Source organism: Myodes glareolus, chromosome 15, assembly GCF_982192425.1.
Source record: "Myodes glareolus chromosome 15, mMyoGla1.1, whole genome shotgun sequence".
Classification (NCBI taxonomy): Eukaryota; Metazoa; Chordata; class Mammalia; order Rodentia; family Cricetidae; genus Myodes; species Myodes glareolus.
In genome coordinates this window covers 33890641-33913797 of record NC_142040.1, presented here as the reverse complement: position 1 = coordinate 33913797, position 23157 = coordinate 33890641, and the positions used below count along the sequence as shown (strand labels likewise).

The following is a 23157-nucleotide window of genomic DNA, read 5'->3' as shown; positions in this document are numbered from 1 at the left end:
AGTATAACAATTTTATTGCATCTCTCTGTGTTTGTACGTGTGTGCAGGTATATATGCATATGAGTGAAGACCAGAGGACAGCTTTTAGTTTTGTTCCTCAGGAGTCATCTACATTTTTCTTTAGATAGGGTCTCCAAGTTGTCCAGGCTGCCAATTAGGCTAGTGTGGCCAGCTGATGAAACCCCAAAGATCTACTTAGCACCACCATCTTTTCAAAGTTGGAATAACAAGCATGCACCCATCTTTTTTATATGTGTTCAGTGAATTGGATTCAGATCCTTTTCCCTTCACAGCAAACCCTGTACTGACTGAGCCATTTCCCTCACCTTTTGTAAGAGTTCTCCCTGACCTCTACATACTACCTCCTCATTATTGCCCCTGCTTTTTTTCTTTGTGAGGGCTTATATGCAGCTTTACTATGTCCTTTACAATGCTGTGTTCTCAGGAATTGTCTCAGGGAGATGTTATCAGAAAACTGGACTCCGTGGATAAATGCTGACTCATTAAAATACAGTATAATTTTAATGTAAGCTTTTTTTAAATTAAAACTCAGGGTGTAACACTCTTTTTTTATTAACCTCTAAATGATGTTTTATATCATCAAGTTTGTATTCAATAATAACTTTGATACTTACCTAAAATTATTTAAAAACATTTTCCACAGAACTCTAGGTCTCTATGTAAAATATATGATTTATCTTTCATTCAGTAAATTAACATTTAGTAATTGCCTAATACTTCATAGCGTTTGTCAGATTTCTCACAGCGTATTGCCCTTCTTACTAAACGATTCCATTGTCTCCCTTTTTGTCTGTCTTCCGGTAGATACGGCCATATGTAGGATGTCTGGTGCAGTATTTGCCTCTCCTCTGGAAGCAGAGTGAAGAGCACAACATGCTGCGATGCGCCATTCTGACAACGCTTATCCATCTTGTTCAGGTACGCTGCTCCCCAGCTTTGTCGTCGTCTTGTTGCTTTAGCTGTTCCATGTGAGTCATGTTACTACTCATGAAAACCTTCACGTTACTTTTAGACTTTTAAACATACACTTCCAAAAACAACTATTTAGCATATTTTTGAGTATATTTGGAAAGTATTCTCTACTAAAAAGAGACATTTCTGCTAATATTTTCCAGTGATGGCAGACTTGAGCGCCCATGTGCAGTTTTTCTGGTCTGCTGAGTATATATCAGCATGAACTTGCTCTGGAGTTTACTTTACTTTTTTCATGGATTTACTTTCCTTTTCATACCCCCGATTTCCTGGTTCAGGAAATCAGGCTCACTGCTTTTGAGGAAAGGAATAGATTTTAGATGTTCCTGACTTTAAAGTGTGGTGATGGGTAGCAGGTAGAGAGGAGCCTGAAAGTTCATGGAGAGAGATCTACACTGTGACTCTAATTTGAATTATAAAAGTAAATTTAAGACATCTTCCATTCAGATATCTTTCTATATTAAGAATTATAGCAATTCTCAATCAAAAAGTTTCTAATATTTGTTCTAAAAACCTAAGATGCCTTGATATTTGGACTGAACTTATTCTTTCTATAAATGTTTATAGATGAGTATTATTATTACACATTCTCAGTAGAGTTTTAAATAGATGATTAATGATACAAACTTTTAAAATGCATTTTGTACCTAAAGGTACAATATTTCATGAATAAGCAATATATGCATGTTACTAAGCTAGGAAGATTGTACCCTTGAACTTTGAGTGTAGATATCTCCTTTTCCTTTGAGTTGCCTTTGTTAAAGTATTTTATCACAGTAACAGGAAAATGACTAAGACAAAGACTAGAAGCTGGAAAGGTAAGGTAGAAAAAGAAAACTAGCATTGACATAATGATATGTGACTTCGACAGCCTGTGCTTTATTTACATATTTTAACATTATTGACGTTCTTATAGAAAATGAAGCTTTAATCTTTTTATACCTGTTTGTGTTACTTTTATTCCTGCGTATTCCCAATGTAATTACAGTTATAGCATAATAGTATTATTTATGGTCATGTTTGTGTGACTATACAAGGCTGTTGAAGGCATTTCTCACTGTGTGTTGGGTGGCATGCATGCCGTCGTCTGGGCGCAGGAGAAGGCTCCTCCCTGCTTTGGACCGTCCGTGTCACACCTGCGGAATTGATCCTCTCTCTACGCTCTGATCTGATCCTTCTAAGGCTCACTATAATACTCACCATTATAGTGAGCCTTCCCCATTTTCCTTAGTTTTTTGCATCTTGAGACAGGACTTTGAGTGAACTTGGATATTTCTGATTAGATTGGCTGACCAGCAAACCCTAAGGATTTTCTTGTCTTTGCCTCTCCTGTGCTGTGATTACAAGTGTGTGCTGATGAGTTAGGCTTTTATGTTGGTGTTAGAATTCAAACTTGGATCCTCATGTTTGTGTAGCGAGTACTTTGCCAACTGAGCCATCTCCTCAGTTCATATACTTTATTTTTTTGTTCCTTTTACATGTATTTATTTTGTGACCCTCCTCCCAGAAACATAGACATATTAATTTAAAAGTACATCGACAGTACCTTTAACTAAATCATTGGTTCTCAACCTTCTAATGCTGTAACTCTTTAATATAGTTGTTTATGTTGTAGTGACCCCCAACCATAAACTTTTTTTGTTACTTCATAATGTAATTTTGCTGCTGTTATAAATTCTAATGTAAATATATGATATGCAGATTGTCTTAGGTGACACATGAAGGGATTGTGATCCATAGATTGAGAACCACTGCCTTAGGTGATTCTAGATCTTGGTGGAGTTGACAGAGTTCTATTAACCTTTGTTAAAAAATTAATACCCATATTAATTTTTGTTCTTTAGTACACAAGTTTCATTGCTCTGTATGTTGGTTTTTTGTCAGCTTGATAGTCACCAAAGAAGAGGGAGATTTATACGTTCATGTGGTTGACCTGTAGAAAAGTCATGATGGTTTAAAGTTCACTCACTGATTCACTTTCAGTTTTTAAGAGTCAGAAGCCTAGTATACTGTCGCTGAATTCTCTGTTTGTCGGGCTAGGTTTTTCCACTTGGAGGTTTAAGGGATGAGTCTGTTTCCCGACTCATTCAGCTTGTTGTTTAGTTTATAGTTGTATATTATTTGTGTTTTAATGGATAAAGTTTGCCTAAAGATAAGAGGGCAAAGCAGCAATATTAGTCAGTCATACCGGTCAGGGAGTGGTGGCACACACCTTTAATCCCAGGACTTGGGAGACAGAGGCAGACTGATATCTGTTAGTTCAAGACCATCCTGGGCTACACAAGATTTAATATGTTTAAAAGAGAAATAGAGCTCGTACAAAGATGATCCCAGTACTTGGAAGCACATGTCTTTAATCCCATCTCTAGGGAGGGGAGACAAGAGCAATATGACTGGGCGGAGAGAGGAATATAAGGGGGAAGAGAAAGGATCTCAGTGGAATGTGGGGTGTGAAGTGTTCAAGATTCGTGGACTTGGGATCTTGCCCATTTTTGGTGGGCCTCCATAGTTCTCTGTTTTTAATTTAACTATTGGTGCCTATGCTTCTGTCATAGGACCGACGACTGTACCTGTTTTAGGTTATCTTCTTCCAGACTTACCTGTAATTGGTACACATATTTCACCATGTATGTCCTGTAAATAGGTTGACTGGAGATAAAACGATCTTACCTATCATTGACTACCAATCTCTGTTTATAGAGGGAAAGTATGTAACTAGATGCCATGTACATTTGAGGCAACTTCTAGAGAGTCCACAAGCAACTTGATAACCATAGGCAAGCAGTTAATGCCTGTCAATATACGTGCTCCTGTGGCTACAGTACCTCCTAGTAAAGAGTAATGGATGACCAAGATAGAATGGCCTATGTTTAAATTGGTCTAGGATATTTCTAGCAGTTTTAGTTGCATCAAAATCCAAATTTGTCTTATTACATCTAAGGACTCATTAATGCAAAATTTCTCTGGATCTGAGCACTAACCTTTTTTCCAACCAGTAGCATTTTTATAGAAGTGGTTACAAACATTAACAGGTCAATACCATAATTCTGTTATGAACATTAACAGTTGATCAAATTACAACTCTGATAACTTCATTCTAATCAAAGGAAATATTTTTGTGATGGGTGAGGTATGAATCTTTTTCCTCTCCTAAAGTTCAATTACATTGCTACTACCAACTTCTAAAGAAATGTTTGAGCTGCTACAGTCCCTGAGTTCCTAACACCAGCAACAAAATCTTTATTCCACTCCTCTTCATATACTGGAGAGGGGTTTTAGTAGCACATCGCCTCCAAAGCAGTGTTTGCTTCAGTGAGTCTCTTTTCCACGGAGGGGAAATTTTTGAGGTCCTAATTCTCAAGGACCCCCATTTCAACCTCAGATGAACATTACAAAGGCAAAGTTAACCTCTGCATCCCAAGGTATAGTATAGATACATGGCCAAACAGTCAGCATTCCTCGGCCAGATCCAGACTAATAAAACTAACAGGGGTCTGGGTGGTCTGTGCATCATGTTCACCAGAATCTGGGAATCATTAACTGCCATCCTAATATCCTTCCCTTCTCAGACTGCAGAGTGATGACATCAGAGGGTCAGGAACATAGGTTCAGCAAATCTCACTCCAATTCTTCCAAGAAGGCCTCAGCAGCTACAGTGTCATCAGGGCTTGTATTCCTCTGTTCCACACACTGCACCAAACATTCAGGAAGATTTCGAGCTTCATTTTCTTGCTGTGGAAAAGTACATGCCCTTGACCCTATATTAAAACAGGGTCGGGTCCTTTCCATAATCCAGTGTAAGGATCTTTTCATTTGATTTTAGCAAAAGTCACTTTGGTGCCATCATGCCAATATTTATCCATGGCAGATTGCTTGTAGGGGTTAATATTCAAGAAATTTAGAGTAAAAAGGGGATGATTCAATGCATTATATGGTTACTAGGGGTATAACTCCTTCTTATTTATTTGTTGAAGTTGTATATTCAAGGAACCATGGACATACTCCATAATTCCTTGTCCTTGAGGATTATAAGAAATGCCTATTTTATGCTCAACATTCCATGGAAAGCAAAATTGCTGAAATACTTTACTAATATATCCAGATCTATTATCTGTTCTTATAATTTTAGGAATTTCCATATATGAAAAACATTTTAAGCAGTGAGTTTTTACATGCTTATTGGCTTCTCCAGTTTGTGCAGTGGCCATCAAGAAACTTGAATATGTATCATAAGATATATCACATGCACTTATCTTAATTTGCCAAATTCTATTAATGACTAACATCCATTTGCCATAAATGATTAGGAAGATGGCCTCGAGAATTTACCTGTAATGTAGGCACAGGTAAACACTGTGGACATATATCACATTGCTTAACAATGTACCCAGCAATTTTTCTTGTAAGGCCAACCTGTTTTCTTAAGCTTTTGCTATTCTGATGACAAAGGACATGTGACTGCATCCTTGTTAATTTATCAGCTGACTCATTACCATCTGCCAGTGGGTCGGGAAGCTTGGTATGAGCTCTAATATGACCCACAAAGTATGGTAATTTTCTTTGATAAATGGCATCGTGATTTTGCTGAAACAGTATTCTGACTTGACTATTACTAATTTCAATGCAGGGGACAGTCTTTATGACTTGAAGAACTCTAAAAATATAATGACTGTCAGTATACAAATTAAATGAAGCCGGTTAGTGGTGGTGCATGCCTTTAATTCCAGCACTTGGGAGGCAGAGGCAGACGAATCTCTGTGAGGTTGTTCAGCAAGGTCTGCAGAACTAGTTTCAAAACAGGCTCCAAAGCTACAGAGAAACCTGGTCTCAAAAAAAAAAAATTAAATGAACTATTTATTAAAAGTTGGAACACCACAGCTACTGCTTGTAATTCTACTTGAGCTGAAGCTGGGTCTGTTTGTACCACATAACCTTTACTGTTAACAGTATAAACAGATCTTCCTTCCGTAAAAACCAGCATGTCATCTTTTATAGGATCTTTTATTTCAGTTATAGGGAATATAAAGAATGCACTTGTGCAAATTGTAGCAGTTGATCAGCTGGAAAATGATCATCAATTTTATCCAAAAATTGCTCAAAGGAATTAGCAAGAATTATTTTGAAATAACCAATTAACTTGTTTAGTGTAAGGAACACTGATTACATTAGGTTCTTTATGAAAATATTGCCCAGATTGTATCCGGCTTTTCTGTACTAGACAAACTACTGCTTCATAATAAGGGCTTAATACTTTGGCTATGAAAACAGGCAGGTGCAACCACAATAATGGTCCATTTTTCCATAACACATCAATTGGAGAATGTCGTGAAGGAAGCACATAGGTCTTCCATGGTTTTGCATAGTCAGTGTAGTGTACTTGATGATGTTAGATTGCCTGCTCCACCCGAGCCAGCACTTGTCTAGCAGCTTCAGTAGGATGCCTAGGGGGAACTAAGATCACTGCCTCTCTTAATCTCACTGAGGGCTAAAGATCTCCTGTAAACAATTTTAAGTAGGGCCGTAGCTACTGAATATCCCCTAATAATTTCTGAAAATCACTCAAAGTTTATAAATTATCTTTTTTTAATTTCCAATTTTTGAGGCTTAATTTCTTTAGGATATAAAGTATGTCCTAAATACTGGAAGGGCAGTTGCCTTTGCACTTTCTCTGGATCAGTTATTAACCCTGCATGGGCAAGGCTCTGTATGTTGCAAGCAAAACTCCATTATTTTTATGGACAAGCAAGGTATCCATTTATGGATAATAAAAACTTGTAGAAATTGTTCTCTTGTTCTGTATAGCTTGAGCCACAAATTTTTGCCACAGTGTTCTACCTTCTGCAAGACCCTCCAATGATATCTCCTCATGGAATTAACTGATGGAATACTAAATGCAAATCTGTGACAATCTTGTGGAGCCAAAGGGATGTTATCAAAATAATTCTTTAAATATAAAATAATCTTATACGTATCTTTTGTTATGGCTATAGGAGAAGGCAGTCCAGGCTGTAAAACTCCCATTTTCTGTATGATCTCATTAAGTTTTTGGCAATCTTGTATTAATCTCCATTTTCCAAATTTCTTTTTAATCACAAAAATAGGAGAATTCCAGTTAACCTGTCTATTGTTTGCATTAACCTAGAGGCAAAGTCAGGAAACAACTCATCAGGTCTCTTCCTTATTGTAGATAAGTCCTCAGTCCGCTTTCCAGGAGACGGAAGTTTATTCCAGGCCTTTTTTTGGCAGCTGCACTAACTTGGACATACACTGCCACATCAAAATTCAACTGCTGATCTATAGGCTGTGGCAGGGGCCAAACAACAGAGTGGGACAGCAGCAGTGTTCTCTATTGCCTGGCTCTTGGGGATCAGAAGACCTGGGCTTGCCATTGCTTGCTGGGTCTGGGCAGGGCGCAGCTCAGCATTCCTCCTGCAGACCTGAGATCAGCTGTGGCAGCAGAGGTTCCCAAGGACCTTAGAAGTCCAACCAGTGGTAGTGGTGGCTGGCAAACTTAGCTTCAACAGAGGCCTATGGGTGCCTGCCATTGTAGTGGTCCCGAGACAACAGCGCCTACATACAGACTTGGCTCACTTAGAGCTCAAGTGGACAGGCCCGGGCCACTTTCATTTCCCCTAACAGAGGAGTAGACCTAAAAAGGCAGTGGCTGTCCAGCAGAGGAAGTGGGAAGTTAAAATATTTACAAACTCAGCCAGGTGGTGATGGCACATACCTTTAATTAATCCCAGCACTTGGGAGGCACAGGCAGATAGATCTCCATCAGTTCAAGGCTAGCCTGGTCTACAAGAGCTAGTTCCAGAACAGCTAGGATTATTACACAGAGAAACCCTGTCTTGAAATAACCCCCCCCACACACACCCAAAAATCTACAGACTCTAAAAATTTCTTTACCTGTTGCTGCTCTACCTGGACTCTTCGGGCTGTCAAAATATACCCAAAACAAATCTACAAACATCAAGAAGACTGAGATACAACACTTGGGAAGGGCTCACAAGGATTTTAACATTTTAATGAAGAATCAGAACCTCAAGTAAACAGTCAACTTTGTCTATCTGGGAGGAAACCTCAGTTCAAAGGAGGAAACTATTTCAGACGTCAAGATGTGGATAGGGATAGCAAGGGCTACATTCCAGGAACTAGGAAATGTGTGGTCAGCAAGAGACATAACGACAACAACAAAATTACAGGTATATGAGACACTTGTCTTGAGCTGCTGAAACCTGGACAATGCCACTCTCCTTAGAAAAGCAGTTGAATGTTCCAGATGACGTGTCTCAGGAGAATTCTGAGCATCACATGAAGAGACAGGCTGTGCAACGATGACATAAGAAACATCTCAATATACAGAAGGAAGTAGACTACAGGATACAGCAATGGCACTTGAGGTATTTGGCCGTGTTATGAGAATGCATGACGGCAGATATCCGAAGATAGCACTGCTTAGAGGAGTGCGTGGGATAAGGTAAAGAGGAAGGACGAAAAAAACGCTGGATAGAGACCATAAAGGAAGACTGTGGAAATATGGGTATGACAATAACATAAGCATCTAGGACTGCCCAGGATAGGAACAGCTGGAGAACCGCCATAAAACGGGCTGCCTATGCATGCGTAAGCATTACCAGGGCATAAATAATGAATGAATGAAATCTACAAACACCTGACTGCTATTTTTCTGCCCCATGTTTATAAATTTTTATTTACAATTTCACTCCCAAGTTACTCACTGCACCTTCATTTTACTTTTGTCTGAGCACTCGATTTTTACTTTACACCTGTAGTGTCCCTTTATTGGTGTCCTTCACTTTCTTCTGTATCCGAGCCCCATGTTGAACGCTGTTTGTCTGGTCCGGTAGACTTGTCTGTCTTACTTGGAGGGAGAGTGAGGACTGAATAAAGAAATAGAGAAGAGACAACAAATAGAGTGGGGAGGGCATCCAGTGAACACTATGATCCACCCCAAGTTTATTACTCAAAGTGCTTCTATACTCCAGTCACGAGGGGGAGGGCACAAGACTTCATGATACAAAGAACAAGCCAACATAATTACCTCCTTTCATCTCAAAACACCTGGTAACCATACCGTAGGTCAAAACGTCCTTTCCTTCTGCCCTGTGGGAAGTCCATGGTCCTCCCCCGCTCCATCCAGGTCTAGGAAGGTGTGCATCCAAATACACTAGGCTCCCAAAAAGCCAGTACATGCAGTAGAATCAAAACCCGGTGTCATTATCATTGACTTCTCAGTCCTCCCTCATTGTCAGTCACATTCTGAGAGTCCGGTTTGATCACATGCTCGTTCAGTCCCAGTCCAGCTGGCCTTGGTGAGCTCCCATTAGATCAGTCCCACCGTCTATGTGGGTGGACGCAGGGCACCCTGACTTCTCTTAGGACTGGAGAGGGAGGGAGAGTGGAAGGGAAATGGGAGGAGGTGGAAATTTTTAATAAACAAACAAACAAACAAACCATCCTTTTGTCTAGGCAAGGCATCTGTAGCTGCACCCTAGGTCAATCATCCTGTGATATAACTTTGAAGGAACGAGAATAGATGTGAACTCTCTGACCTTTAGTCAAAGTGGAATGGATCCCCTTCTGTGGGCTTCCACGTTTCTCCCTTGAACTTTAATAATATATTTTGTCTGTGGTTGTTTTGCCTGTATGCATCTGTGTACCACATACATGCCTAGTGTCCAGGAAGGCCAGAAGAGGACATTGGATCGCTTGTACCTGAGTTAGAGTTGAAAATTACTATGTGGGTCTGGGAACTGAAACAGATCCTCTAGAAGAGCAGCCAGTGCTCTTAACTCCTAAGCTATCTCTCCATTCCTTGATGGTCCATTTTTTTAACCTTATTGAGTAATCCTTTTGTTATTTCAGTTTGTCTTTGTTTTGTAACTTCAGAGTTACTAATATTGTTTTACATGATAGGCTTTCTAGGCCCTTATTCTGTTTCATTTGTTTCCTTCAAGATATTGTTTTCTAGTTGTTTCACTTGTATTTTTTATGTTAGCTGTTTTAATCATATCTGTTGACCCTTTGCTGTTTGCTAATGTGCTTACACAAAGCACAGTGCATCTGTAAGCACTTCCAACTTGAAGGAATATTAGTGTTTTGTCTGTATGCAGAGTGGACACTCCACAGCTGAGTGGAGGGAGGGAGTGTGTATATGGGAACTTGCTGACTTGTAGCCTGTTTGTGCTTGCTCGGAGAACAGTCTGTTCCTTATGTGCTTATGTGTGTGGATGAATTCTTTGCATTACTAGCCGCCTACTTTCCTTCCTTTCTTCCTTTCCTTTTTTATTTTACCTTAAACACTTTTAATTGGCATATACAATATTAGATTTTATTATGTCATTTTTCAAACAAAACAAGTTTTTGTTTATTTTTAAACTTCCAGAAATTATCTTATTAGCATATTTTCTTCACTTCTTAAACCTCTAAACATATGTATGCTTCTTCTGAAAAATGCATGGTACTACCAGTTACTGAGTCATACGGGGGAGTAGGGAAATGGTTTAGTCATGTAAATCAGGCTGCTTTCTGTCTTCCCTTTTCTATGTATTTTATTTAAAATTGCAAGTAAGTATATGTGTGTGTGTTACAATATATGTGTAGAATGAGAACAATTTATGGGAATCAGTTCTCTTGTACCGTGTGAATCTCAGGGATTGATCATGGCCTTTAGGTTTGGTGGCAAGCATCTTTATCCAATGAGCCATCTTGTCCCCCCCCCCTTCTATTTAATATGAGCTTTGGTTTTTAGTGTTGTTAAGTCAGTTGCTGCTTAATTTCTCACCTTCAAACTGGATCACTTTTATCTCTTCAACATTCTCCTTGTGTTTATTGTTATAGGTCATTTTAAAAATCCTATACTGTTTGATTGTTTTGTCTGTCCTGTGAATTAGTCAGCTTTGTTCAGATGTCAGCATGGTGACAACATGGTTAGTGTAGGTGGATAGTAAACTTCAGAGCTTATGTATGGCAGATAGATTAAGAAGACCAAGAGAGCACAGTGTTCAGAGGATCATATTTTAAAAAAAGGCAAAAAAAAATAAAAAATAAAATCCAGCACAATCCTGGGAACACTGGTTTCGAATGGTTTGGAGAATCTATTAATGAAAATGATGATGGGGTCTGGAATTAAATCAAAAGCATGAAGAGAAACACTTTGAAAAGCATTATTGTGCAAATGTGTGTTGGGAACAAGGAGGAACCAGAAGGGGCAGTGATGTATTTTATTACTGGTGTACAGTTGTTCATGTCACCTGAGGAAGAGAATGTATGAAAATGAACTTTTTCTTTATAATACAATGGATTGGTTTGACACTAGTGGTCAGGATACCTTCTAGACCATTATATCCTTCAGCCATTTGAGTGAACTTCAAAAATGGAGAAAATAGATTTCCACATAGTGTGCTCAGCTGGCTGAGTATCAGTAGGGTGCATTCATTCACATTCTCTCTCCTTCTCTATACAGGGTCTCCTGTAGTCTAGGATGACTTTGAACTCACCTAGCATGATCTTATACTTCTGACTCTTTTGTCCCCACCTCTCAAGTGCTTGGATTATAGACACATATCACTGTACCTTGCTTTGTCTTCTTAATTTGAAAAAAAGAAGTTTCACAGTAAATTGCAAAGATAGTTAGGTCCCCTTACTTTTTCTATAATAATGTTACAATATGGTTTTCCTTCTTTATAACTTCCAATAGTTTACTTAATAGCTGATAAGTTTTACTTACGAACTTTTATAGTAACATAGTAACTATGAGGCCAGCCAGGGCCTTATAGTCAAGCTCAGTCTCCTGAAACAAAATCAAAAGCAAACAGGACAGAGAGTGAGGGGTGTATGTGTTTGGTTTATGGCATTTTAATTTCCTTTAAGTTGTATTGATATTTAAAAAGATATCCCAAGTATAGTATTTGATATTTCCTTTCTGGATTTATTGTGATTTAGAGATTGATTTTTATTTTCCCATCAAAAGTCCTTTTTGTTTGCTTTAAAGTATTTCAACTGTGAGGTAATCACTGTCTCAGGAGAGCAACAGGAAAACTAGAATTTTAGGCTGAACTATTTTTTTCTTCCATCTTTGTGTTCTAGATGCTTTAACATATAATATAAATTCTTTGTGAAAAATAATATCTGCATTTAGAAAATATACAAAAAATCTTTCTGCCCTCTCCCTCAGTATCCTCTTCTTTTTCTCCTAGCTGCTTTTGACAATTCTGTCAATTTTCTCTTGGAGACATTTTTATCCTGCTAAATATACAGGATCATGGGTATCTTTAAAAATTTTTTGCCGAGGAGTTGTTATATAAATTTCTGTCTCTTTAAGTCAATTTGTAATCTTGAAATTTTTTCTTCATTTTCTGCATTTCTTACTATGATTTTTTTATGCCTGCTTAGTATTGTAGATATGCGTGTGCCATGATAGTAATGACCAATTTCAGCTCTGTTCATTTCATGTTTGTTATTTAGCTGAAAGTGTTTATATAGTTTAAAATAGCAATATTGCTATTGTTGTAGTCATAGCATGGGGAAAACAAATATTTTTACATGCGTTGAACTTTTCTATTCTAGTTCAGAATGCTCCAAAACAGTAAAGTTTGGCACTGACTTGATATCATTAGTAGAGAATTTCCAGTTGCCTTTTGAGCAGTAGAGATACACTATAGAGTTGAATTGAGTTACCTTCAGGCTATATGTACAAGGTGTATATGAATTATAAATGAATTTAGATTTATCTAGATTTGGGATCCATTCCCAAGGTATTTTATTATGTAATTGTAAACATTCTAGAAAATGAAATCCAAAATCTTAATCTTTTTAAGCATTTCAGATAAGAAAAATTCAACCTGAATGTGGAATTTTTTAAAAGGCACCGATGCATAGAACATTGGTTCTCATATATATTTAGATAGGATGATATTTTTAATAATAAATAGAACTTTGTTTGCTAGTATTTATAATAAGGACTATCCTAAAAGCCTAAAAGACTCTTACTTATATAAATTGTTTTCTGAGGCAAGTAATTGTTGTTGTGAAGGATCTTAGAGTGTCTTATCATAAGTTGTATTTATACTTCCTATAGGGATTAGGAGCAGACAGCAAGAACCTGTACCCTTTCCTGCTCCCAGTTATCCAGCTGAGTACAGATGTTTCCCAGCCTCCTCATGTCTATCTTCTGGAAGATGGTCTAGAATTATGGTAAGAGGAAAACTCAATACTGTGGATTTCCATACTGCTGCCTTCTTTACTTGTGTTCCAGTAGAGTAGAGGTCATGTAACAGGCTTTGAATTCTTAGCATTTAAAAATAAGTACAATAAATTGTTATCCTCCACTTGTTTCCTTTTTTTTCTAGCTACTGCTCAGTGTAGGCTCATGATAGATGGTTAAAGAGAAATGACTCTGTTGTTGAGAGGACTGACTAATCTTCCAAAGAACATGGGTTTGGATCCACACGGCAATTTGCAACCATCTGTACCTCCAGTTCCAGGGGATCTGATACCCTTTTTGTCATCCACAGCCACTGCATGTACATGGTACACAGACATAAATGCAGGCAAAACACCTATACGCATAAAATATAAATAAATAAATATTTAAAAAAGCATTTATAATAGGAACGATGTTACCTTTCGTATTTGGAATTTGACCTGTGTGCTAGGAGTCTTGGTAACTTTCAATTTTTGAGTCTTTGAAATAAGATATTTTGGGGGATACTGAATTATTTTCAGCCTCTTAACTGCCTTGCCAGTGGGCACCAGGTCCTGGAGTTCAGCCCCACACACTGCTGCCAACATTTGCTCCTTGCCATTTTGCCCTACTTCTTTTTTTCTTTCCTTAGTCTTGCTTAGAAATGAAGCACTTTCATTTGTGTTAGAGTATAACTCAATGGTAGCATGATTGCCTCAAACTTGCAAGGTCCTGAGATCAATCCTCAGCAATATATAGGCAACAATAGTATAAAGATAGGAAACAAAAATCCGGAGTTTTGATTATTAGAAATTGTTTTTGGTGTAAATTACTAAATTGTAAATAAATGCTCTATATCAGAATATTAGGTTAATGACTTTAAATGTCACTGGGTTGACTTTTATTGGTTGGAATGTACTCTTTATCATCTTCCATATTGTTATTTCAATAGTCTCTAGAGCAGTTATTCTCAACCTACTTAATGCTGTTACCTTTGATACAGTTCCTCATGTGTGAACCTTAACCATGAAATGATTTTTGCTGATGCTTCATAACTGATTTAGCGATTTTTGTGAATTGTAATATAAATATTTGTGTTTTCCAATGGTATTAGGTGACCCCCGTGAAAGGGTCATTCCGCCCCCAGGTTGAGAACTGATGATTTAGATAGTGGTTCTGAATCAGAAAGTTATTGAAATCTGTTAGTTCATAGATTTATATTTGTATAAGGGTGGATTGCTCCAGGTCAGAACTGGCAATTTTTTTTTTTTTTTTGCACAAGGTCAGATAGTGATATGTCACGTTTCAGATGTGTTGGAGCTGTTCCATTCTGATGTTTCAGTGTCAGAGCAGTCATCCAGTGTGTAATCAAGTAGACACATGTCATTATAGAAAATAGGGTGTAGGTTGACCTGAAGTCTTGTCAATACCTGCTCCAGATTATAATTAAAAATTAAAATACTAATTTCTATTACACAAGTACGTTTTTAAAATAAACTTATAGATTTTATATGGCATCATATATTAGAAAAACTTAAAATATTATAAGGGCATAGCTTCAGAATTTTGTTATAGACATTTTTGTTTGTGGTGCTAAAGATTGAACCTAGGGCCTTGCATGTGCTAGATGAAGTATTCTACCAAAGATACATTTGCAGCTTTCTTTGACTTTTAGTTTTATGTTTTTGAGATAAGTTCTCACTCTAGGAAAGTCTGCCTAGCTCAGGGTGACCCTGAACTAATACTTGCTTTAGTTCCCGAGCGCTTGTGGAACTCTTGCCTTAGTCCTCTCCTGAGTACCTGAGATTATAGCTTCCACCACCAAGCATGGCTCAGTGTTACATACTTAACATGTTTGTTAAGTGTATATGAGTTTTTGATGTTCAAGTTTTCAGCAGTTCCCTTACCTTACCTCCCCAAGTGCTAGAATTAGAGGCATGAACCCTTATGTCCAAGTTTTTTTTTTTTAATGTAAAAATTGTTATTTTTTTCTGGGTAAAGAATGAATGTAGTTTTTTTGATAGTACACTTTTCTTAATGGACTTACTGTTATGGTAAAAAACAAAATGCTGCGGTTCTCCAAGGGTCTACAGGCCACAAGGGGCAGCAAGTCCCAGGCATGGAGCTGTACGGGTCAGCTGGTCCCATGAGGAGTCTCAGGACGGATCAGAGACAGAGACAGAGACAGAGACAGAGACAGAGACAGATAGGCACGCCATGCAGAGTGAGGTTAGATATTTATTTAGTGAGTTATGGAGGGAAAGGAAAGAGGGAAGGGGAGAAGCGGAAGAGCAGACAGGGAGAGAGGGAGGGAGGGAGAGAGAGAAAGAGAGAGAGAGAGAGAAGAAGGAGAAATGAGGATAAGGGTGCCAGGCCACAGCTGGGCTGGAAACCAAAGGAAGATCCCCCTTGCCTTGGGGAGGGAGTGGGTGGGGTTTGTCTGTTAAAGGGACAGGACTACAGACCGTTGCACTTACACTCACATTTGGAATCAGATAGATTCAAGTGCCATTGCAAGTCCTACCACAGCATTCAAATTATGACTGACATATGTCTATATCTGTTAGTCTTGGTTTCTGTGTCTGTAATGTTTGCAATATAATTTCTACTTTTAAGGGTGGTTATGCTAATGAGATGAGGCCTAGCTTTCATGTGTAGCATCTAAAGCCTGTGAATATAAGATAGACTAGGAAGTGAATTTGTCCACATGGATTTGGGGTGGTAGCAACAGAGTAGAATCAGTAGGTGCAAGGATGAATGAAGAGAACAAGTGCCGGCTGTGAGTGCTGACAGCTTTTGGGAGGCTTTATACTGATACCGAGCCATTTGGAATGTAATCTGACATGGGGAAGGCCGGGTCTAGAATGAGTGGTGCTGCTTGCTTTGGAGGTGGAGTAATTGAAGGAGGCGTGAAGTGTAGTGTGGTGCACTGCTTGACCAGCAAGCAAGAACGACCACGAAATCGAGGATTCTTCCCAAATCACACTTTATTGGAGCCTCTTGGTTGAAGGGAGAGCAGGGAACGAGAGGGGGAAGAAGAGAGAGAGAGAGAGAGAGAGAGGAGAGCGAGAGAGGGAGAGGGAGAGAAGGCGAGAGAGAGCAGGAGAGCGAGAGATGAGGAAAGCCGAGAGGCAGCTGCTTTTCTAGGGTGGAGGGACTCGGATACTGCCCTGATTGGTGAATACCATTTTGCAGATGCCCGGGGCCTCGGGATTGGCCAGGGACAAAGGCTCAGTTGTGCAAATGTGTTTACCTCCAAGCTGCAGGACCGCCAGCGCCATAATGGCGATGTCCTGATGGCTCCTTACAGTGTAGGTCATCAGATCTTAAGTGACAGGGTTGAATTTTAACAGCAGCAGGTGTACTTCATTTTGACTGGCAATTGAAATACGGATTTCCAGATTTGATAGTGTGATTCATTTGATGCCTTGTATTTTCTCAGTAAAATATGCAGCATGGTCAGGTGGCAGTTACATCCTAAATAAGAGCTTCAAGAAGCCTGGGAAGAAGAAATTACAAAATTCTAGTAAAAATAGGCTCTTATTCTGGGCACTAACTGCCAGCTGATCTATTCTTTTCTCCACTGGGGATTGAACCTAGGGCCTCCTGAATGTTAGCAAGCATGCTTTCTCTGAGCTGGCCCCAGACCTCTCTTATCTTTCTTAGTAGCTATACATTACTTTTAAACAAAATTGAAACAAAAGACTATATATGAAAAGGCTTTGGTTTGGTTCTGCTTTATTTTGCCTTTCAGGAAATAGAGTAATGAACACTATAAACAGTGGGTGTTGCCAGCTATATAACATTAAGTTTAATATTGTTTTCATTTAAGAGTGTAGTAAATCATCAGTGCGGTGGTGGTGCATGCCTTTAATCCCAGCACTCAGGAGGCAGAGGCAGGCAGATCTCTGAGAGTTCGAGGTCAGCCTGGTCTACAAGAGCTAGTTCCAGGACAGGCTCCAAAGCTACAGAGAAACCCTTTCTGAAAAACAAAAACAAACAAACAAACAAAAAACAACAAAAAGTATAATACATCCAAATTATCTATTGCTTTTTCCCCTCATCTACTTGAGATTGTTTTCCTGTAAGAATATTTAGGAAAAAAATTTGACTTCCTGAAATAACACAATTTTCTTGGGGAGAAATTTTCACTTTTAGTATATTTTAAAATTTTCCCAGTTTTTTGCCTTTCTTCTACTCCTGCATTTTTCAGTGAACTGGATCTGTGATCTGTACTCTGTGATACGGCTTGCGCTTTTATCAGTTTTACTTAAATTACTCATCTCATAATTAAAAATAATTTTCTTTACATGGAATTGGATTTGTAAGATGATATTAATTCTGTGGTAGGAGAATGGCTCACTGGTTGAGAGCACAGGCTGTTCTTATAGAGGACTGGGATCAGACTTCCAGCAGCCACATGGTGGCTCACAACCTTCTGTAACACGAATTCTGGGAGATCCAATATTTTTCTCTGGCCACTACAGGTACCAAACATAACACTTGGTGTGCAGACATACGTGCAGTAAATAATTCATCCATACATTGAAAAAATAAATAAATAAAATAAATGATATTTACTCTTTGGACGTTTGAAGAATTCAGTATAATAAAGTGGAAATGGACCCATGTTTTGGGTTTGGTGACACATTTATAGTTTTAGTGGTATCTTCAGATGGTTCCTAACGTATAAGCCTATATATACTAATTTGATTTTGAATTAAAGAAAATGATCTACTGTAATTATTTAACTTATGTCAAATGTAGTGCCTATGTGTGCATTTTAATGCCTTTAGAGACCAGAAGAGGGTATCAGTTAGACCAGGAGCTAGAAGCACAAGCAATTGCGTGCTATTTGATGTGGATGTTAGGAACTGAACTCCAGCTGAAGCTGCAAATTCATCTTGGAGTATTAGTTACTACTTTATTCCACAAGATTTAGTACATACTGTTCTATTTTTATTGTAGTGCTGTGTTTCAGTAGCTTCTTTGTCCCGACATTATTATTTGTGTTTGCAGGTATTAAACCATGTGATTAAGGTCTGAATTTATCATTACTGTTATGACACATGGCTTGTAAGTTCTTTAAACTTATTCTGAATTTTTAGGGCCATAGTCCCATTTTAGCAGTACATTTAAATACCACTACAGCGATGACATAAAAGTGTCTACTCTTACATACATGGATCCTTTTAACTTGTTAGTTGCCTCACATTGTTTTGCTTTCTTGACTCTGCTTTATCAAAATATTTAGTTGTTTTGTGTTGGTGTTTCTTTGTATTGCTACATTTTTTGATTTGCACATTTGAAGAAGTATTTTGATTTTGGAACACTTTTTAAAAATGCTTTTTTATTTTATGTTCACTAGTGTTTTGCCTGCATATATGTTTGTGTGAAGGTGTCAATCAGATTTTGGGAGTTATTGACAGTTGTGAGCTGCCATGTGGGTGCTGTGATTTGCCAGGTCCTCTGGAAGAGCAGCCAGTACTATTTAACCACTTAGCTATTTCTCGAGCCTCTGAAATACTTTTGTATATTGTTTAATTTAATAAATTTAAGTACTTACAGATGTTGTTAAATGGTAAAGTGCTTTTTGCTTACTGTACCTGAGGGCCTGGGTTTAACACCTAACACTGTAAAAAGAAAAAAAAATTACTCTTTAATTTTTTTTATTTTTATGGAGTATATCATTTAATAATTACAGAAGTTATTTGTATTCCATTTTATAATTCAAATATTAATATTATGGCTTACTTTGATTTGCTTTCTCTTTGATTTTTGTTATTGAGGTTTTTTGTTTTATATGTAGTTCTCTGTAAAGAACAAATTTTTACATTTGTATTTTATCCTCACTATGGATTCATTCAGTAGAATTTCAATGTCTAAGTTTATTTTGTGAGTGCTTTTACTTATTGTTTTCTCTTTTCTGTATTTAACTTTGTGTGTGTGTGTGTGTGTGTGTGTGTGTGTGTGTGTGTGTGTGTGTGTGTGTGTGTGTATACAGAGAACAACTATCAGGACTTAGTTCTCTCCTTCTCCCATACATACTCTGTGCATCAAACTTTTAAGTTGTCCGGCTTGGTGACAAGTGCCCTTAACCACTAAGGTACCTTAAGAAAAAGGCCCAACTTTTTCTATATTTTGACATTACATTTTCTTGTTAAGTTGCTCTTACATATAGTTGTTTGTTAGTCAACATGGAAATGTAATCTTTTTCATTTTTAAATTATTAAATTAAAATTTATTTTATTTATTTTCCAGTCATGTTTGGTTCTATCCTAAGTCTCTGGGATACTCTGCCTCTGGGTCCTAGCCTTCAGGATGTGGGTCCCCAGCTCTGCCAGCCAATAGTTGATCACTCCCACAATTTCTGCACCATCTTACCCTAGCACATCTTATAGGCAGGGCAAATTGTAGGTTGAAGGGTTTGAGGTGGTATCCCTGTTCCTCTTTTGGAAGTCTTGCCTGGTTAAAGGAAATGGCTGGTTCGGGTCACCTTCATAGGTTCTTGGGAGTTTTCATTGTCCTAAATTTCTAGCTCATCCCAGAGATGCCTCCAGTTGTCTCTCCCAGTACTCTCTCCCTCCATGCTTCCCTGATCTGTTCCCTTCTGTTCCCATTTCCAGCCCCTGCTCCCTGTCCACTGGCAGTGTTCATTCTATTTTCCCTTCACAATGAGATTCATGTACCCCCTCCTCCCTTGAGCCCTCCTTGTTACTTAGCGTCTCTGGTTCTGTGGGTTGTAGTATGGCTCTCCTTTATTTTATGCTATTTTATGAGTACTGTTTCTTTCTTGGTCTGGTTTACCTCACCCAGGATCATCCTTTCTAGTTCTGTCCATTTGCCAGCAGGTTCTGATGTCATTGTTTTTTAACATCTGAGTAATATTCTGTTGTGTAAATGTACCACATTGTCTTTTTCCTTTCTTCAGATGAGGGACATCTAGTTTCTGGCTATTTCCAGTTTCTGGTTATCATGACTAAAGCTGCTGTGAACTTGGTTGAGCAAGTGTGGTATGGTGGAGCACCCTTTTGTTATATGTCTAAGAGTGGTATAACTTCCCAATTTTCTGAGAAACTGCCATATTGATTTCCAAAGGTCTTATAGCTTAAATGAACCCATTTGTATTCATCTATATTTTATCTTGTGATGTTACTTCTCTTCCTTCTTGCACCTCATTTGTGTCTTCTGGCTTCTCCCATGTTCCTAGATTTATCTCCTCTTTCTCTTTGCTTGGAAGTTTTGCTTGTACCTCGTGCCTAGCTATTGGTCATTAGGCTTTTCCTAAACTAATCACAGCCATATACTTTCCCACAGTATACAAATATCCCAAACCATTAGTGACTGATTATTTCTGGTATTATGTTGCTGTTGTTGCTAGTGATGGTTGAAAGATTTATGGTGTATTGTTAATGATATTTTGGTAGGTACTTATTAGAAGGTTAAAAAATATTTTATTTTCACCTATGTTAACCTTATTCCTTAACAGGTACCAAAGGTAGCTTATAAAATGGGAAGACTTGCATTTTATGGCTTACTGTTTAGGAGGTTTCAGTCCATAATTGATTGGACCTATTGCTTGGGGCTTTGACACACAGTACATCATATTGGGGCTTTGTGGGAGGGGTAGCCCATACATGTATGACTGGTATAAAAAATATAGTGGAAGGTACTGGAGGACTACTATACCCATCAGTGTTATATCCCCAGGGATATGCATTCTCCCAGTAAGGCCCCACTTCTAGACTGTAGTGTTCTTAGTTCTGGTCCAAGGCTATAGCATACGGATGACCTTTATAGATCTAAACTGTATCAGTATTAGATTTTGATTAAAAACAGGCTCATTTTCCCTGTTTTTTGTTTGTTTTGACTTGCTGCTATTGTGACACACATAGTTTTTCTTTAGAACTATTTTTTGGATTATTAAATCCTTGATATTGGCTAGTAATTTAATTTACTTCTCAGTTCATCTTTAGAAAGCATTTTGTATAAGTTTTTTTTTACTAGTTCACTAGACTAGTTTGTCATTGAAGGAACACAGAATTGATCAGAAAATTTAGAACAAAATAATTTAAATTTTTATTTATTTATTGTCTTTTTTATATCATATATCTTGATCCCATTCATTACCTGTCCTTTTGCATGCACCCTCTGCCCCTGCACACCTCCCCCCATAAAACGAAATTTAAGAGAAAAAAAGGGAAGAAAATAAAATGAGTAAAATAAAAAAAAGAAAAGGAATTAAAAATCTCATCATGGGAGCTGTACTGCAATCCAACAAATCATGAAGTATACCTCTCTGTCCTTGCAAGTGTTCATTGCAAAGTGTCATTGATCTGGTTTGAGACCTCTGGTCTCCGCTGCACTGGGCCACCACTAGGATTCTTTCTGGACTCTGCCTGGACATTCCACTGCTGCCTTGTGTTGTGGAAATCCTTCAATCCTGGATCTGCGGGTCAGGCCCTTCAGTGCTCCAGCAGGCCAAGTCATAGCCCTGGATCTGGGCCTGGGCATCTGTGGGCTTGGCCTGCCAGAAGGGAAATGTTGACAGCTCTCCCATGGTCACAGTTTTGGGGCTGGCTCATCTATACCTGCACTAAGAGCCTTGGCTCTGTTGTGCTGCTCTGGCAAGGTACAATGCCTCCACTCCCAAATTTTGTGCTGGTTGGGGGTGGGGGGTCAGGAACGACTCTCCCACTCTTAAGACCACAGGGCCAGCTCTCCCACCTTCCTCCAGTGTTTATGGGTGGGGATGAAGGAAGGACAGTTCACCTCTGACCCTGTCATCACAAGACAGATGAGTAATGGGAAACATCTCTCCCATGGTCAGTTTTGGGGCTGACTCTCTGGCTCTCCCACATCGGCTCTAACAGTTTTGGCTTGATTGTGCTGCCTTGGCAAGGTGTACGCCTGTTCTACCGAGTGTTGCAGTTGGTGGGGGTCAGGGCTAGCCCTCCGGCTCTTAAGACTACAGAACCAGCTCATCTACCTGCCTCAGGTGTTGATGGACAGATGGGACAACTCTCCTTTGCCCACTAGGCAGATAGCTAATGGGGACAGCTGTCCCATGCTCATGATTTTGGGACTGGTGTTTCCACAACTGCACTAACAGGAATGGCTGTTTTGCTACCCCATGGGGCACAGGGCCTGCTCTCAGAGTGTTGCAGCTGATGGGGGTCAGGGCGAGCTCTTCCACCTGCCTCAGGTGTTGATGGGTAGAGGGAGCAACTCTCCTTTGTCCATCCTGCCACTAGACAGATGAGAAATTGCGGCCGCTCTCCCATGTTCCCAACTTGGGGGCCTATTCACCCATACCTGCATGAACAGGTTGTCTCTACTGTGTCACTCTGGCAAGGTGCAGGGCCTGCTTGCCCAGTGTTCAGCTGGGGGTGGGGGTGGGGGTGGGGGTCAGGGACAGCTCTCCCACCTGCTCCATGCTCACATTCGCTATTCCTACTGTGTATGTAAAAATGTTACTATACAGGACTGAGGAAATAAGTTAGCCTGTAAATTACTTGACTTGCACGCCTGAAGATGTAAACTCAATTCCAGAGCCCATAAAAAAGAAAGAAATAAGGAATGAAAGGAAGAAACCAAACTTGTTCTTGGCGACATATCAGTGTAATCTGAGCACTAGGAAGACAGAGATAGTTGGGTCCAGGGTAGGCTTGCTGACCAGCAAACTTAAGTAGTTGATAAGTTCTTGGTCAATGAAAAAATATGTCTGAAAAAATAAGAGGTGACCAGTACCTGATGAATCACACCCTAGTTGCCCTCTGGCCCCCACACTGGTGTGCATACACACAAGATTGGGAAGTTCAGAGGGCACCATGTGATGGTTGGCTATTTTGATGGCAGGTGCTTTACACTCTGAGTCTTCTTATTGTCCCCCATATGAAATGTTTTTAGGTTTGAGTTATGGTGATGGCATACATGGATGTCAGTAGTGTGTTAAT

At 38.9% G+C, this 23157-nt stretch overlaps 1 protein-coding gene across 7 annotated transcripts in view; it reads left to right on the top strand.

The window, feature by feature from the left end:
* Ipo11 (importin 11) overlaps positions 1–23157 on the top strand; it is a 172799-nt gene that overhangs the window by 67281 nt on the left and 82361 nt on the right. For all 7 annotated transcript variants that reach the window (XM_085676742.2, XM_087896878.1, XM_048442968.3 and 4 more), the window contains 2 exons: positions 826–939; positions 13097–13212. In XM_085676742.2, the coding sequence (XP_085532868.2) occupies positions 826–939; positions 13097–13212 (230 nt within the window). The remainder of the gene's footprint in view (positions 1–825; positions 940–13096; positions 13213–23157) is intronic.